Source organism: Muntiacus reevesi, chromosome 2 (genome assembly GCF_963930625.1).
Source record: "Muntiacus reevesi chromosome 2, mMunRee1.1, whole genome shotgun sequence".
Taxonomy (NCBI): Eukaryota; Metazoa; Chordata; class Mammalia; order Artiodactyla; family Cervidae; genus Muntiacus; species Muntiacus reevesi.
The window spans coordinates 35,626,085-35,643,256 of NC_089250.1; the positions used below are offsets into that span (position 1 = coordinate 35,626,085).

The window sequence follows — 17,172 nt, forward strand, 5'->3', positions numbered from 1 at the left end:
AATGACTCAGATAGTAAGGAATCTGCCTGCAATGCAGGAGGCCCAGCTTCGATCCCTGAGTTAGGAAGATGCCCTGGAGAAGGGAATAGCTATTCATTTCAATATTAGCATCGAATTTCTATAGGAGAAAAGAACCTGAGGCTTGGTCATTTACTCCACCCGCTGGGGTCTCAGAACAGTGAAGTAACTTGATGTCAGTGATAGTCTGGTTCTGTCTGCCTGATCCCAGGCAGAGGCCTTTTGGACACTGCTCTCCCTAACTTTAGTTTTCTTTCTGTTTAACAATAGATGCTGTCTGTGCCACAGGGATGTTGTTAGGCTGTGCTTAGAACACAGTGTGAAAGATTCTAGTATTAATGAATGGGAGAATTCATCATTTATATTTAAAAGGGTTTTGCAGTGCTTTTAACTTTTTCTTACAATTGTGTTCATCAGTCTGTGAAAAAATGTTCTTTATGATATCTGACCTCTTTATTTTGTTTCCTGATTTTTGAAAAGAACTCTTTATGATTGGGAAGCAAATAAAACTTAAAATATTATATCATTAAATGTTAGATGATTCTTTTATCAGTTGTTTTAATGAAATCTTGGAGGATCTATTTCCCTCTTATTACTCAGTGCACTGGTAATGATATTATGGTAAATAAAATCCAGCCCACCTTTGAGGGTTTTTTTTTTTATTTTTTTCTTTTTAGAGGGGGTGTCTTTTTTTTAGTTCTAACTGCTAAAAATAGTTTTTTTTTGTATTTGCAGCTGGTTTTAGAAGAAGTTTCCGTCTTAGTAGAAAAGATAAGAAAACAAATAAATCCATGTATGAGTGCAAGAGGAGTGACCAGTACGACACAGCCGATGTGCCCACGTATGAGGAAGTCACACCCTACCGACGGCAGACGAACGAGAAGTACAGACTCGTCGTCTTGGTTGGTAAGTGATGGTGTGTGTGATGCTGAGAAAGTGAGACAGTGAGACTTTAACTTCAGAGGGCACAATGCTGGAAGTTTTCAAGTGAAAAAAAAAATTCTCGAACACCTTTTGGCCTCTAAAATGAAATCTTTGTAATCTTTTTGTACTTATGACATTGAGACTTTCAAGATACCTGTGTCATGGGATTGGTGTTTTACTGGGCCTTCTCTCTGTAGCAGTGTGTGCGTACTAAGTAAGTTCAGTCGTGTCCGACTCTCTGTGACCTCATGGACTGTAGCCTGCCAGGCTCCTCTGTCCATGTGATTCTCCAAGCAAGAATACTGGAGTGGGTTGCCATGCCTTCCTCTAGGGAATCTTTCTGACCCAGGAATCAAACCTGTGTCTCTCGTGTCTCCTGCATCAGCAAGTGGGTTCTTTACCGCTAGCGCCACTTGGGAAGCCCCTTTCTCTGCCTTCTTTGGATTTCTTTTTCTTTTTCCAGTTTTATCAAGTTAAATTTTTGATCACTGAACCAAAACCCCTTTAAAAATGTTTAAGTATTAACTGGGCATAAATTTAAATTTGCCTCTAAGCACTGCATCCTACAACTTTTGATTTGTTGTGTTTTTATAACATATCATTAAGATCAGAATATTTTCTAATTTCTGTTGTAACTTCTTTGATCAGTGAGTTGTTTACATATGTGCTATTTAATTTTCAGATACTTAGGGATTATCCAGGTATCTTTTGGCTATTGATTTCTTGTCTAATTCCATTATAGTCAGAGAATATGCTTTGTATTATTTCAATTATGTTTTTAAGTTTGTCAGAACTTTTTTTTTTTTAGCCCAGAATACAGACTGTGTTGTTGAATGTTCTGTGTGTACTTAAAAAGAATGTGTTCTGTTGTTGTTGAATAGAGTGTTTTATACATATTATGTAAGTCAAGTAGGTTGATATTATTATTCAGGTCTTCTGTATTTTTATTAATTATTTGTCCACTTGCTCTGTTAATTGTCGGGAGAAGACTGTTAAATTCTCTAACTGTAGATGTGTCTATTTCTCTTTTCATATTAGTACACCTTAATAGATTTAGAAGCTCTGTTGCTGGGTGGATACACATTTAGGAGTATTATGTTTTTTTAGTGAAGTCACTTTTATTGTGTAATGTTCTTTTTTTATCCCTGGTAATATTCATTATCCTGAAGTCACTTTATGTGATATATAACATAGCCACTCAAGCTTTCTTTTGCTTATTGTTTGCCTGGTACATCACTTTCTTTTACTTTAATCCATCTGTGTCTTTTAGACAGGATAGTATTGGGTCTTGTTTTAGTTATCCAATTTAATAATCAGTGTCTTTTATTGACATGTTTAAAGTTTAATATAGGGCTTCTGTGGTGGCTCAGACAGTAAAGACTCCACCTGCAATGCGGGAGACCTGGGTTTGATCCCTGGGTTGGGAAGATCCCCTGGATGAGGGCACGGCAACCCACTCCAGAATTCTTGTCTAGAGAATCCCCATGGACATAGGAGCCTGGCGAGCTACATTCAATGGGGTTGCAAAGAGTCTGACACAACTGAGCAACTAAGCACACACATATATGTTCATATTAAATTTATATTTAATTTAACTATTGATATGGTTGGATTTAAGCCTACTATTGATATTTTATGATTTGTTTTCTGTTTGACTTCTTGTACTTTTCAAAATTTTTCTTTGTTCCCCTTTCCTGCCTTCTTTTGGGTTATGTGACTATTTTTTTTCTTATTTGATATTAATATATTGATGACTTTTTGGCTTTATCTCTATGTGTAATTATTCTCTAGTTGCTTTCAAGTTTTTTCCTTATCTTTGATTTTTAGCACTGATTACGATGTGTCTTTTGAATTTAACCTGTCTGCATTTCCCAGACTTCTCAAATCTGAAAATATATGACATTCATCAAATTTTTGGCCATTTTTTTTCCAAGTTTTTTTTTTTTGACCCAACCTCTTTCCCCTCTACTGAGACTCTAGTAGCACATATGTTAGACCCTTTAAGGTGGTCTCACAAGTTCTTACAACTTTTTTCCCAGAGCTTCTCTGTTGTTCAAATTTGATGATTTCTTGTTGTTGTTCTTTTTTTTCCTCAAGATCTCTGACTCTTTTCCTCATCATCTGTTTTGCTGTTTAGCCCACTGAGCAATTTTTTTTCTTTCTGGTATTTTCTTCATTTGGGAGATTACTAGTTCTTTTTCATAGTTTTTGCTTATTTTGTAAGAACTGTATGTTTCCAGTCACTTCAGGTGTGTTTATTTTTACCTCCTGAAGCTTAGTCACTCTCTCATCTTAGATGATTCCAGCATCAGGCTTATCTTAGGGTTGGCATCTGTTGATTGTATTTCTCCTTGAGAATTGTTCACCTTTACCTTGTTCTGTTTGTCAAATCATTTGTTCCATATCTTGGATGTTCTGAGCATTATTTCATATAGAATTTGGGTCTTACTAAATTCCTCTGGATTATGCTGTTTTTAGCAGGCTGTTAACCTGGCTAGGCTCCCAGGTTAGGCCAGGCTCTTCACTGCTTTTGGTCTGTGCCATGCATATGACCCTTGGGGCAACAGAGACTTAGACATTGGTTTACATCTTAGTTTGTTTCTCAGAGCCTCTGTTGTGCTTCTTTGGGTTCATCTCAGTCATCACAACTTTTGTGGGATCTCAGCTGCACAGCCTGCTGCTTCAGGGTGCAGCTCTGAGACAGAGCCTCATCCTCTGGGCAAAGCCAACGAAGAGAAGAAGAATAAAATGGGAAACTTCATCCCTTGGAGGCTTTCTTTCATAGCTTAGTTGGTTAAGAATTTGCCTGCAATGCAGGAGACCCGGGTTTAATCCCTGGGTCAGGAAGATCCCCCTGGAGAAGGAAATGGTAACCCACTCCAGTATTCTTGCCTGGAGAATTCCATGGACAGAGGAGCCTGGCAGGCTACAGTCCATGGGGTTGCAAGAGTTGGACACGACTTTGCGATTAAACCACCACCACACCTCCTTGGGGCTCACCTCTCTGGACTTGACTTCCTTTTACAGTCTGCCTGCTTTTGTTTGCTTCTCCAGAACCCCCAGATCATTGCATTTTGTGTGCTGTCCAGAGGTTTCAATTGTAATCAGTGGGTCAGACAGGCTGTGTTAGGCTTCCCCCCACCAGCATGAAGCTGGAACTCCCATCATACACAGCTTGCCTCTGTGGAGACAGGCATTCCCACTCAGCCTCCTCAAAACTGGACAACACAGCCCTCACTGACATATCTCCTACCCAGTTTCAAAGGGCGTTGGGACAGAATAAAAACACAGCATCACCCCAACTACCTTTTCAGGTAAATTAATGCTCCCAGAAATCTGTATCACAGCATTCCATCATGAGCTCCAAATCACAGTGATCTGCAGTGTTTGGATGCTACTTTACATGAGCACTGATTGTCTAGATCCACGGCCATTGAACTAAAATATATCTAGGTAAAATCCTTAATGAAGAAGTTAATTTTATTTTTAAAATTTATTTGGCTACATTGAGTCTTAGGTGCAGCGCGTGAGCTCAGTAGTAGTTACTCTGCCGCATGTGGGATCTTAGTTCCCCAACCAGGGATCAAACCTGCAACCCCTACGTTGGAGGGTGGATTCTAACCACTGGACCACCAGGGGAGTCCTGAGGCTAATTTAATTGTGGACACTTATCTTGCCCTAGATCCCCTTTGTCCCTGATCTTTGGGTTCCTGGCACCTGACCTCTAAGCTGAATGTGGATCTGTCTAGTGAGCCAGGTGCCTTAGTTTCTAACCACATACTGTGTGCTCTTGTCACTGTGTGTTTATCCTCTAGGCAAGATCCTAGGGCTTTCTTCACTTTAATTCTAGTTGTTCAGCCTCTGACATCACTCAGCCTGCAGTGACTGCTCTGAACTGTCCCCTTCTTCGAATTCCGTAGGTTTCTGAGACCTGATTCTCAGGGGAAATTTTCCTTTCACCTCCCCAAAGAGGTGTTAACTCCAAGATACTCCCACACTGGGGATGTTCAGTGCTGATGCTTCAAAGTGGTGTAGTCAGTGAAGAGTCTTATTTCCTTTGCTATGCATTTCTCCCCACAAACGAGTCCTTCCTCTTAGGAGTTTTCCAGGCCTTGAGTAAATAATTCTTTTCATTTCTTCATCATCAACTAAAACACTCCTTTTTGTGACTTAGGTTTCTCTATTACAAACTGAGATCTAACTGTAATGTTTTCTTACTCTCTGCTGCTCCCAACTGCTTTCAAACTGTCCCAGCTGTTTTTTCAGTTTTAACTTGTTTCTTAGGCAGGTCCTGCCCTTCCTGAGCCCTGTGTCATAACAGGGGCTGATCTGTATTGAGTCCAGGCAGTGTGCTCAGGGGTATGCTGTTATTATTTCATCAGCCCTCACTGTGACTGTTAGGTAAATACTTTTCATGTCCCCGTTTTACAGAGGAAGAAACTCAAGCACACAGATGAGAGAAGTCAGTCACTGGCCCTGGATCCAGCTTCTAAGCTGTGGAGCCCATTCGGCCCCAGACAGTTCGAGACCAGAGCCTGTTCCTCATCTCCCTGTGGAGTACTGCTTCTGATCTGCAAAATCAGGACTGTGTTGACACTGTGTGCCAATCCTGAATATCCTACTTTTCTCTTTTTTCCTTTGGTTTGGGGCCCTCCATTCATTTTCCTAACAGATGCCTTAATGTTCTGTGATAGTTCAGTTCCGAGTCTCTTGAGAGCCTCTCTGTGCACAAGAGCCCCAGCCTGAGTCACGTTTTCTCTGGAGGCAGGGTGGGCCAGGGTCTGGTCAGCTCTGCCTTACCCGCGCTGGTCATGTGGGACACCATATTGCACACGGCATGACTGGTCCCCTTTCCTGATCCTTGAGTTTGCCAGCACTTCGCTAAAGCATCCTAGCAGGTTTGCCTGCTCTCTCCTCCAGTCTGTTCACATATTCGGCTGCCCCCCACCCCGCAGCCCTCTCGGCCACCAGGGAGGATTCCTGGGCTTGCTTTTACCATCTGCTTTGTCTACAGCCTTCAGTCCCCTGGTCCTGTCATGATGGTGTAGACAGAGACCCCCACTACCCCCGAGGCCACCAACCCTGACTCAGCCAGCCTGGACTCCAGTGCTTCTCAGACTTCAAAAGGCATTTGAGTCACTTGTGAATCTTGTTAAAACGCAGGTTCTGATCTGGGAGTCCCAGGCGAGGCCAGAGATTCTGCATTTTGCTTTTTACCTGTTGCTCCTTGTGACACTGAAGTGCTTGGCCCATACACCCTAGGGAAGCCCCTTGCTCTGTTTGGTTGGGTTCAGTTGCCATTGCCTTCTTTGTTGATTGTTGCCAACAGGCTGCAATTTATTGAGTTGACCAGAAAGTTCATTTGAGTTTTTCTATAACATCTTATGAGAAAACCTAAACGAACCTTTTGGCCAACCCAGTATTTTGATTTTCTACTTTTCTTAGCATCATACTTCCATTTTGTTCTTTGTCATGCATATCTTATAATGATGGTGTTAAAGCTTCTGATTTTGTCTTAATAGACAATCTATTATCTTAATATATTCTGAATTTGCTCAGTGATATTTATCTATTTAGAGCAACTGGTTTATTATTGTTTTTAGTCTTCTGAAATTTTTATTGGAAAAATAAGTTTATATGAAACTCTAGCTCCTCACACTTCATTTCTCTATTTGGGAACAAGGGCTGGTAAAAAATAGTTTTTAATAATGCAGAACTTTTAAAGTCCATATTATAGCAGAACAGACTTAATGGAGAATACTGGTCTTATTTTTTTGTGATGTTAAAGTACATATTATACCCAGGCAAATAGAATATCCTGTATCTCTTTGTGAAATAGAGAAAGAAAATCACGTTAAAATACTAAATTCACACAAACTACTTCTCTTGTTTCTACTAAAGGAAGGGTTTGTTTGGAATCCTTTTAAAATCAGGAATGCTTGCACAGGTGGGGGTGTGGAAGTGGTTCAGCTGTGTCTTTTGTCTTCTCCTGCGCTGTGGTCTCTATAGACTGGGCTTCTAAGAATTTCCCATTATTCACTTTCTTCTATGTGCTCACCACTCAGAAAATCTTCCAGCTTGTCCCATATGGTACTGTTGAAGGTATCCATTTATTGTCTTGAGAAATCTCCATCTGTTAGGTCCCATGATGGTATAGTACAGGACAGTGTGGATGGTGACAAGCAGACTTCTGGGCAGGACAATTCCCCGTTCAGTTCTGTAATTCGGTATATGGGGACACAACACCTGCACATTTCACATTTCCTCTGGCTGCAGTTTCTTCATCTAAAAAATGAAAATAGCAAGATCACCTGCTTCCTAAGTTTGTTTGAGAGCTAAAGGAAATATTTACAATGGGTTTAGACCAATACCTGGCCCTACTAATGTTTTAATAAAATAGAGTTCTTGTATCTTAGCTAAAAATACTATTGAACCACTGAAATATTGTGAAGTAATTAGCCTCCAACTAATAAAAAAAATTAAAAAAAATACTATTGAAATGTTCAAATATGAATAGGCCTCTGCTAATTTGAAAGCTCAGTGTTCCAAATACTTAATAAATTAGATTATTTAGCCATTTATCATCATCTAAAAGAGAGTGTCCAGCAGTGGATTAAAATTTTGGAAATTCTCATTCCTGCATTAACTGTTTGCCTTTCCTGATTGTAAAAATTATATTTAAAAAATAGTTCTCGGATGCTGTAATGTGTGTGTGCTAAGTTTTCAGTTGTGTCCAACTCTTTGTGACTCCATGGACTCTAGCCAGCCAGGTTCCTCTGTCCATGGGATTCTCCAGACAAGAATACTGGAGTGGGTTGCCATGCCCTCCTCCAGGGGATCTTCCTGACCCAGTGATCGATCCCACATCTCTTATGTCTCCTGCATTGGCAGGCGGGTTCTTTACCACTGGTGCCACCTGGGAAGCCCATAATGTACAGAGATGGAAAGAATATAAGCATATTCCTCCAGCCTCATTTGTTTCCTCCCAGTATTCGCAGAGCCACTGGGAATAATGGTGTTTGCCCTGAAACTGTTAGATAAGTATCATTAAAAGGCTGTTCAGAATCTCTACAATTTTTTTTGTCCATAATATTGCATGATTTTAATTCTTGGACTTAATGTTCAGGAAGTTAAAATTATCCAAGTTGTTCACATGGCAAAAATATGACAGGGGACTTTGAACCTTGATCAGAAGTATTTAATTTTCTCTTCATTTTGAAAAGATGCTATTCCAAGCCACATTTCAGCCACTAAAACATCTCTGTGACAGTTTCTGTTATATTCCCCTCTGCATTTAAAAGTATTTTCCAAAAGTATGTTAAAACTAAGTATACTAAATTTAGTGCATTTTCTATATAAGTGTTATCTTTAGCAAAACCTGACTTTTTAAAGAGTAAAGTAATAAAGCCAAATACTCAGTGCGTGTTTGCAGGGAGAAGGGATCAGGGAGAAAGCTTTGGTGTTAAAAAGCTACTAAAACATTTCACAGCTTAAGGCAGTAAAGAGCACAAATTTATCTTGCGGATAGTCAGACAATTTGTGACTTGTTCTGTCTGGTTATGAGACATAGGAGGAAACTGACAATAAATCTTTCTTTATATTTCACGTTTCTAGCTTGAGCATGAAGTACTATTCCTTCTCCATTCTGCGGAGTCTTGTATGTCGCCTAAAGTCTGCCTTGGGGAAGTAGTTTGAATAAATCGACCTTTATAAGACTGTCACCATTTTCCCATAAAACTGGCAAAACAAAAAGTCTTCCACATAAAGCAGAGAGGAAAGTAAGCAGTCAAGACTAACTGTAAATGTTAATATGTTTATCAGAATTCCTATAACTTTTGTTGAAGGTTGATTGAATGTTAATGGGAATTAAGAGTCTGCTCTGCAGGGTTTTATATGGACAACTATAAACGCCAAAGTTATAATTGAAGTCTATGAGTGTGTGATGGATTTAAAATTATACTCCTTGTATATAAGAGGTAAATATGATCTTTATTAGAACCACAGTTGGCTTTTTATGCTGTTGTTCTGTCTTACATGTTTATACTCTGGCAGCCTTTCTGGGCATAAATCACACTGATGTTAGTTCAGTGGATTTGTGTGGGTAGGAACAGACGGTGCCTGGCACTGTTGTAGATGCGTGAGTCCATCACTGAAGAGCACAAACATTGTTTCCCTGGGAAGGACATATAGACAGAAAACATATTCATAATAAATTATTAATAAATAATAAAGTCAATCATAGTGTACTTAGAGGGTGATAAATGATGTAGAACATAAAAGCAGAGTAGAATCAGGGGACTTGCACATTGGCCATTTTAAATAAAAATCATGGTAGCCTCATTGAAAAAGTTGCATTTTCAAACAAACTGTTGAGTAAAGAAATTATCCATGCTCTGTTCTACTCAGCTAAGGCAGACTCAAGGATGGTTTTATCTTGCCTTTTAGTTTTATTGCACTCTTGTCATAACCCTGAGTCAAGGGTGAGACAAATACTTAAAAGTCATTCTTATCTAAGTCTGGTGTAATAGCTGCTTTGGAAAAAATAATGCTGTTTCAACAAGTTTCGTACTTCCTTTTTCTTTTCGTCGTCCTCCTCTTTTTTCTTCTCCTCTTCCTTCTGACAGCAACATAAAAATTGATGCTTCATTTCATTAATTGCATTTTTCTCTCACTATGAAAGCAACAGAGGAAAGAAAATCAATTTCTCTCAAGGCTCGTTATGAACTGCTAAGTTGCTATGTTTTCTATATAGTTTGATTCCCAGGGAACTTTAAATTGAGTTTTATAAACAGATCTGTCACTTCCCAACACAAAAATCCAGCCACCCACTAATGTGATCATTTTAGATTGTGAGTCAAACAGCTTGATTTTATTTTATGCCTTAAGCAGCAAATATAGTAGTGCTACAATATGATAAGTAGACTTTTGATAACATGGGTCTGATCCAAGGGATACCTAGAGATTTCATTTGATTTGTTTTGCAATAAATCAAATGAGTAAGTGTGGTTTTTTTTAGGTCACAAAAAACAGTTTGGATATTTATTGCAGTCTTCAGTAATTCTGGTGTTTCATTGGATAGTAAGAGTGACAAGTCTGGCCAATACCATAACACGGCTGGGAGAAAATGCAGAAGGACTGTCATGTTGAGCAGTATAGGTACACTGGAGGTAAACACACGGAAAAAGCTGCACTGTGTCAGCTCCTTCCCACATAATATACCGTCTTCATGTTTGTGCCAACCTGTTCAAAGATCAGTAACAGCAGTGAACAGTACTTGGTCAGAGCAACAGATTTCTTTCCAATATACAATTTACTGTTAGACATAAATAAAAATTATCTTATTCATACACTATGGCTTTTAGATGAGTGTACAGTATGTTAAGACTAATTGGACTAATCTCTACCTACCTGAATCTCTTTCTGAGAAGTTTATTTCCTAACAGATTAATACTATGATTTTTAGCATATTGACCTTTTATGTGTAAGGTACCACCCATCCCGACGTACATTATTAAATTCATCAGCCTTAAGAAAAACTACAACTAAAATTCTGTGCTGGATGTTTACAAATTAGAAATTACTTTATGCTAACTCTTTGTAGGACTACATGAGTGTCATTTGAAAAAAATACCATGTTTCATTGGTCTCTGTAAACATGATTTTCACAATAGTAATACATTATTGTTCTAGTAAATGATTATTCACTGTTCAGTGACTCAGGCTTTGTGGTATAACAAATAAGTAGATGGTTGAAGTTTCACAGTATACTGTCAGAGAGCGTGGCTTTTTTAAATTTTTTGATGTAAAAACATCATAGCCTCTTACATAGAGTGTAAGAATACCCTCATCCAACAACACAAGAGATGACTCTACACATGGACATCAGCAGATGGTCAATACTGAAATCAGATTGATTATATTCTTTACAGCCCAAGATGGAGAAGCTCTATACAGTCAGCAAAAACAAGACCTGGAGCTGACTGTGCCTCAGATCATCAGCTCCTTATTGCAAAATTCAGGCTTAAATTGAAGAAAGTAGGGGAAAATCACTAGGCCATTCAACTAAGACCTAAGTCAAATCCCTTATGATTTTAAACAATGGAAGTGACAAATACATTCAGGGGACTAGATCTGGTAGACGAAGTGCCTGAAGAACTATAAGTAGAGATTCGTAACATTGTACAGGAGACAGTGACCAAAACCATCCCCAAGAAAAAGAAATGCAAGAAGGTAAAGTGGTTGTCTGAGGAGGCTTTACAAATAGCTGAGGAAAGAAGAGAAGCAAAAAGCAAAGGAGAAAGGGAAAGATACACACAACTGAATAAAGAAGGCCTTCTTAAATGAACAATGCGAAGAAACAGAGGAAAACAATAGAGTGGGAAAAATGTTAGATTTCCTTTCAAATTTATGCCCCATGCTGGGATTCAGAGTGTGTAGGGTTCTGTAGTTGTCCTTTAAGAGTGGGGTCTCTATTCCCCCACAGCTCTCTGGCTCTCCTGAAAGTAAGCCTCTCTGGCCTTTAAAGCCAGAAGTTCTGGGGGCTCATCTTATGTAGGACCCCCAGGCTAGGGAGCTGGATGTGGGACCCAGATGCGTTGCTCTGTGGGGAGAACTTCTGCAATTGTAAATTTCCTCCTGTTAGTGGGTCACCTACCTGGGGGTGGGTCTTGACTACACCTTGTCTCCACCGCTCCTAGCCATCTTGTTGTGGATGTGTTATATCTTTAGTTATGTGAGATCTTTTCTGCCCGTCTTCGGTTGTTCTCATTGATAGTTGTTCTGTAGATATTTGTTAATGTTGGTGTGCTCATGGTGGGAGGTGAGCTCAGGCTTCCTACTCCATCATCTTGACCCCACCCTCCAAAATCTTTCTTTATAAGATAAAAATAAAGGCATTTTAACATTAGTAAATGGGCATATTTTCCTAAATATAAAGCTTTAAATAGAAATTTTACTAGCATGATTTTATTAACCCCCAAATGGGCTGTATTTCTGTGGCTGAAATGAATAAGCCTTTATATAAAACCACACACAACACATTCGCCTTCTCTCAGAAAGGAGTTACTAATTAAATGCATTCAAGTATTGAAAGTAATATGCCTTTCTGAGGAACACAAGACATATTATCACTGCTGTGGTATTCTGGGTGAAAATACATAATCATAATCTACAACCAAAAAAGAAAAAGTTATATACCTTTCTAATTATCTTACTTCTCCATTTGATGTATTTTTTATAAGAATTTCAACTAATACAGATGACTCATGGCTTTATTCTTTCTAGAATTTTCATGCAAAATGATTTTCTAAATTCTTATGAGATTAAAAAAAAAAGATACTTATTTACATTTCTGCTTTGAATAGAGTCATTCCTTTGTTTTTAAAGCTAGCAAGCCCATCCACTGTATGAATAATATTTACCGCACGCATTCCAAATTAGTGAACTCCAAGATTATTTTTTAACGTGCTTTTTTGGGTTCTCCTTTGATATTATCAGTCCGTTTGATTTTCCTTAGTCCCGAATCAATAATCTGAATAGACATGCCCTGTGTTATGTTGTCCAGACCCGGTATGCTTGTCATCTTCATTAAGCTTAGTTTAGAATTTTCGGAAGTTCTGCACAGGGTAAGTTTTGAGTTCCCTGGATTTGACTTCTGCCATTTTTTGTAGCCTGAGTCTTGTATTCCACAAGTATAACTTTTCATCGCTGGTTAAAGTGCGAGGCAACTTGGCATGGGGTGAAAGAGTCTGTGAAGTTATGGGTCACAGCTACACACAGCTGAGCACCTCGTCACCTGAGCCTGTGTCCTGTCAGCATTCTTTCGATAAGATGATGGATTGAGTGGAAAGAATGTGGGCTCTCGAGCAGACACACAGGCTTCTGAATACCAGCTAAGCCACACTTCAGATGTGCGATCTTGGGAAAATCACTTGCCCTTTCATCATCTTGGTTTTCTCATCTGTAAAGCAAGGGTAATACCTTTCTTGCAGGGATGTTTTGAAGGTTAGTCTTGGTGTATGTGAACCACGTGACACAAGCCTGACACTGTAACGTCATCATCTTTGCCTTTCCAAAGCCTGCTGTCTGTGATTTAAACATGTGCTATTTAGACTGTCTTCTCTGCTTCTCTGTAGCACAAACAACTACTTGCTCAGTCGTGTCCAACTCTTTGCAACCCCATGGGCTGTACAGTCTGTGAAATTCTCCAGGCCAGAATACTGGAGTGGGTAGCCATTCCCTTCTCCAGGAGATCTTCCCAACCCAGGGATCAAACCCAGGTCTCCCACATTGTAGGCGGATTCTTTACCAGCTGAGCCACAAGAGAAGCCCTGAACAACCACAGCTGGACACAAACTCTAGAGTAACTTATTTGTATACATGTGTCAGTGCATTTCACCAATTGTGATAAAAAGTTTGTACACGGAAAAGCAGATGAATGTGTCTCGTTACAGGCATATGAATGAACCTAACTCTGTGTGCATCCCTAAGCCAACTGTAGTGTAAGTAGTTTAAATACAAACCAGTCAGCTAAGAATGTGAGTGCATGCCCTTCGATCCCTGGAGAAGGAAATGACAGCCCACTCCAGTATTCCTGCCTGGAGCATCCCATGGACAGAGGAGCCCAGTGGGCTGCAGTCCAAGGGTTGCAAAGAGTTGGATGCGACTGAGCACATGCCCTACAACAGAAGAACAGGACAGGAGTGTAGATATAAGACGTGATCTTAAGGTCAGGGTCTAAAAGAGGAAACCATCTAGAACTTCACCAGTATGGATAACAGAATTGATTCAAGGATGTGGCAGGGAGAATGCTGTTTATTGTTCTGCCAGGCAATTTTGTAGTAAGAATGATTTAAATTATGTCCCTATTTTAGTTATTTTGTGAGAGTATCCCACACAGTATCCCACCATGAAGATAATGTCTTCAAATAACCTAATCTAGGGGAAATTTTTTAAATTATTTGCCACTGCACATTCTTGGCATGGTCTGTGGGTATGCAATAAAGCAAGGTCCCTAGTAAGAGTTAGGTTATAAGGGCTGGAATTGAAAGTAGTCCAAATTTAAGGGTATCACGTTAAAAAGCAGCATACTTTCCCCCCACTAATTCAAACATACCTAGTTTTTTCCTCCAGAGTTAAAATAAATCACTGTGGTTTTTTGGCATGGGTAGAAGAAGAAAGAAAAAAAGAAAAAGAAAAAAAATGCTAGACTTTCACTCAGCAAATTAGCTCACACTCTGGGAAGTACTCCAGAACTTAGACCTGCTGAAGGAGCAGTGAATTCATGTCCCCCTTTAGTTCTTGGTGCCTTGGTGGGCAGCAGGCAGGCCAGGGCCCACCCACTAGTTAAGTTTTAGTGTTTTCTTTGCTGCTTTTTCATTTTTTTGGAGCATATACAATCAGGTTTGCATCATCCTCAAAGCATCATGAAACCCCTTGCTTTTCTTGTTTGTTTTCTATTTTTATTTAAAGGAGGAAGTTTGAGCACTTACTCAAAATGTTGTTGGTCCCTTCAGAGGAGATAAAATGCATCAGCTCCTGCATGGTGCCTGGGTTTTGGAGACAATTGATCAGTGCTCATCATTTTTTCTCCCTTCTGCTTCCCTCACAGGGAGACCCCCACCCTGCACCTCCTATCACACTGTACTCCTTTCCTGAACTTAGGGGGACAGATTTCTATCCCTCAAACTCACTGTTACAGAGGCAAATCCATCACCCTCCCTTCTGCTTAAGATTCAGGAGCCACGCTCAAATGTGAGCTCCACCAACGTCTGTTATGACTTTGAGCACATTATCTAACCAGCACATCCAGACATTTTAGGTGCAGACACTTCTTCCTTTAACTCCCATGCCTTGGGTTCATTTGGCAAGTAGTTTTACTTCTGTCACAGCATAATGACTGAAGTGAAGGGTTAGTTGCTCAGTCGTGTCCAACTCTTTGCAACCCCATGGACTGCAGCCCACCAGGTTCCACTGTCCATGGAATTCTCCAGGCAAGTATACTGGAGTGGGTTGCCACACCCTTCTCCAGGGGAATCTTCCTGCCCCAGGGATTGAACCTGGGTCTCCCACATAATAGGCAAATTCTTGACCATCTGAGCCATTAGGTGCTCAGTAATTACTGAATGTAACTGAAATAAATAAAGCAAACCAATGAGTGCCTACATTTTGCCAAAGGAAGCAATTGGTGAACAAACAGATGACATCGCTGAGTCTGTTAGAGGATAAAGACAAGTAGACAGCTGAGACAGAGTGTGATCTATTGATGTGCACAAGAACATGGTGTTGGACCCACATTTAAAGTGTTAGGGAAAAGCCCCGCAGCTAAGCTGAATCCCGAACAACAGGCATGACTTGGAAGGACAGGACTGTTTCTGCAGAAGTGAGAGGCATGTGATGAGGGCCCAGCAGCACAAAGGAGAATTCGCCACATTCCAGGACGTGGGGGGTCTCATGCAGCTGGGGTGTGCAGGGAGAAGCGAAAATGAAGGTTATGGAGAAACACGTGGCTCCCAACATGCGATCTGTGCAGACCTGTCAAAGGATTCGCATTTGACTCTCTTACCGGTGGAGGAAGAATGGGTGATGCTGGTGGGAAGTGACTAAAGCCTAGAGATGCTGGGACAGGAGTGTGCAGTGACTTGGAGGAAAATAAAAGCTTAGGGGGAAGGCGTTTTTGAGTTTTCCTGGTCTTTTCTTATTGTTCTAAGGTATGTGACAATATTAACTTTTTGAGTACTGTTGGGCAGGAGCTTGAAACAGAAAGCAACAGCAGTGAAGACGCAAGAAGAGATGTTCTTAAGAGAAGGCGTCGGTCATGCGCCTGGAGAGAAGGCTGTTTGGGGGGGGTGTGGCCAGATCTAGATGTGTGTGTTTGCAGAGAGGACTCTGAGGAATGCGTGTGTGGGCATCTCTGTTCTCTGCGTTGCTGAGGTCTCCTGAGCCTGAGGTGGTGATGGGAGCCCTAGAAGTTAGGTTCATTCAGCGACAATCTGGAGGGCTGACCTCATGGGGAAGGGAAACAACAGAATATGATTCCTGCTCTCACAGTGTCTCTGGTGGTAGAGATGGGCCATTAAGCAATGCATCCTCCAGTTGTTTGCTACGATTTTTCAGTATTATGAGGGAGATGTCAGGATACTCTGAAAACTCAAGGATGAGACACAGGGGCAGGAGGGACACTCCTGAGAAAGGGTTGTTTGAGCAGAGCTCTGAAGGACGCATCAGAACCACCTGGGGCTTCTGCACTGCAGGCCAGTTCTTCACCTGCGGAGCCACTGGGAAAGCCACCTGGGGCTTCAGCTGAAGGGGAGAGTGAAGGCAGGTGTCACCGCTCAAGGGCGACACCATCACTAAACAGACCCTGATGGCAGAACTGTCTAGGGCTTGTGTCCTTCTGACTTCCAATTTCAGACTTGGGTTTGAAACTGCTTTTTGTTTTTTGGCCACTGTCTCCTACTAATCATTCCGTGTCACTCTCCCAACCTAGTTATTTTTCTTTGAAGGCAGACTTCACGCGTCATCTCTTATTCTTCACAGCTTTTACATGTGCCTCGTTCACTGCAGGTGGTTCAGTATGTGCTCACTGATTTGAATATGTAAGCTCTATGCTTCCCCGGTGGCTCAGTCGGTAAAGAATCCGCCCGCAATGCGGCAGACCTGGGTACGATCCCTGGGTTGGGAAGATCCCCTGGAGGAGGGCATGGCAACCCACTCCACTTGGTGGGCTACAGTCCACAGGGCCGCAAAGAGTCGGACACCACCGAGCGACTCAGCACACAGCACAAGGTCTGTGCAAGTTTTCAAAGACTAAAGGACCAACTGAGAATAAACAGGGTTGCAGGGGGTCCTGACATGGTGCTGACAGCTGTGCAAATTTCAAATGGATAACTAGGTTTGCACCTAAAATCAAGGTTCAGAGATTTTCTTTTATTAAGATCAAAAAATGTTTAAAATTGAAGGGATCCCTATCCAGACTGTGTAATCCCACTTTTTTAAAGGTGAACCTATTTTTAAGCTCTTCTGGATACTGTTACCTGTTAATGTACTCAGATACTCTTGAGTATGTTTCACTGAACACAAAGATTTCTGATCTTTTTAATGGCAAGGTGGGAATTTAAATTTGAAAAGTAGAAAAGCGAAATACAAAAAAATAATAATTAAAAAGTAGAAAAACCACCAGATAACTCCTAGCTCTTTCTTATGTACAGGTAACTCCCTAGTTTTTTCTCA

At 40.6% G+C, this 17,172-nt stretch overlaps 1 protein-coding gene across 2 annotated transcripts in view; it reads left to right on the plus strand.

The window, feature by feature from the left end:
- Window positions 1–17,172, plus strand: part of MPP7 (MAGUK p55 scaffold protein 7) — a 219,660-nt gene that overhangs the window by 187,503 nt on the left and 14,985 nt on the right. For both annotated transcript variants that reach the window (XM_065921254.1, XM_065921255.1), the window contains one exon: window positions 754–924. In XM_065921254.1, the coding sequence (XP_065777326.1) occupies window positions 754–924 (171 nt within the window). The remainder of the gene's footprint in view (window positions 1–753; window positions 925–17,172) is intronic.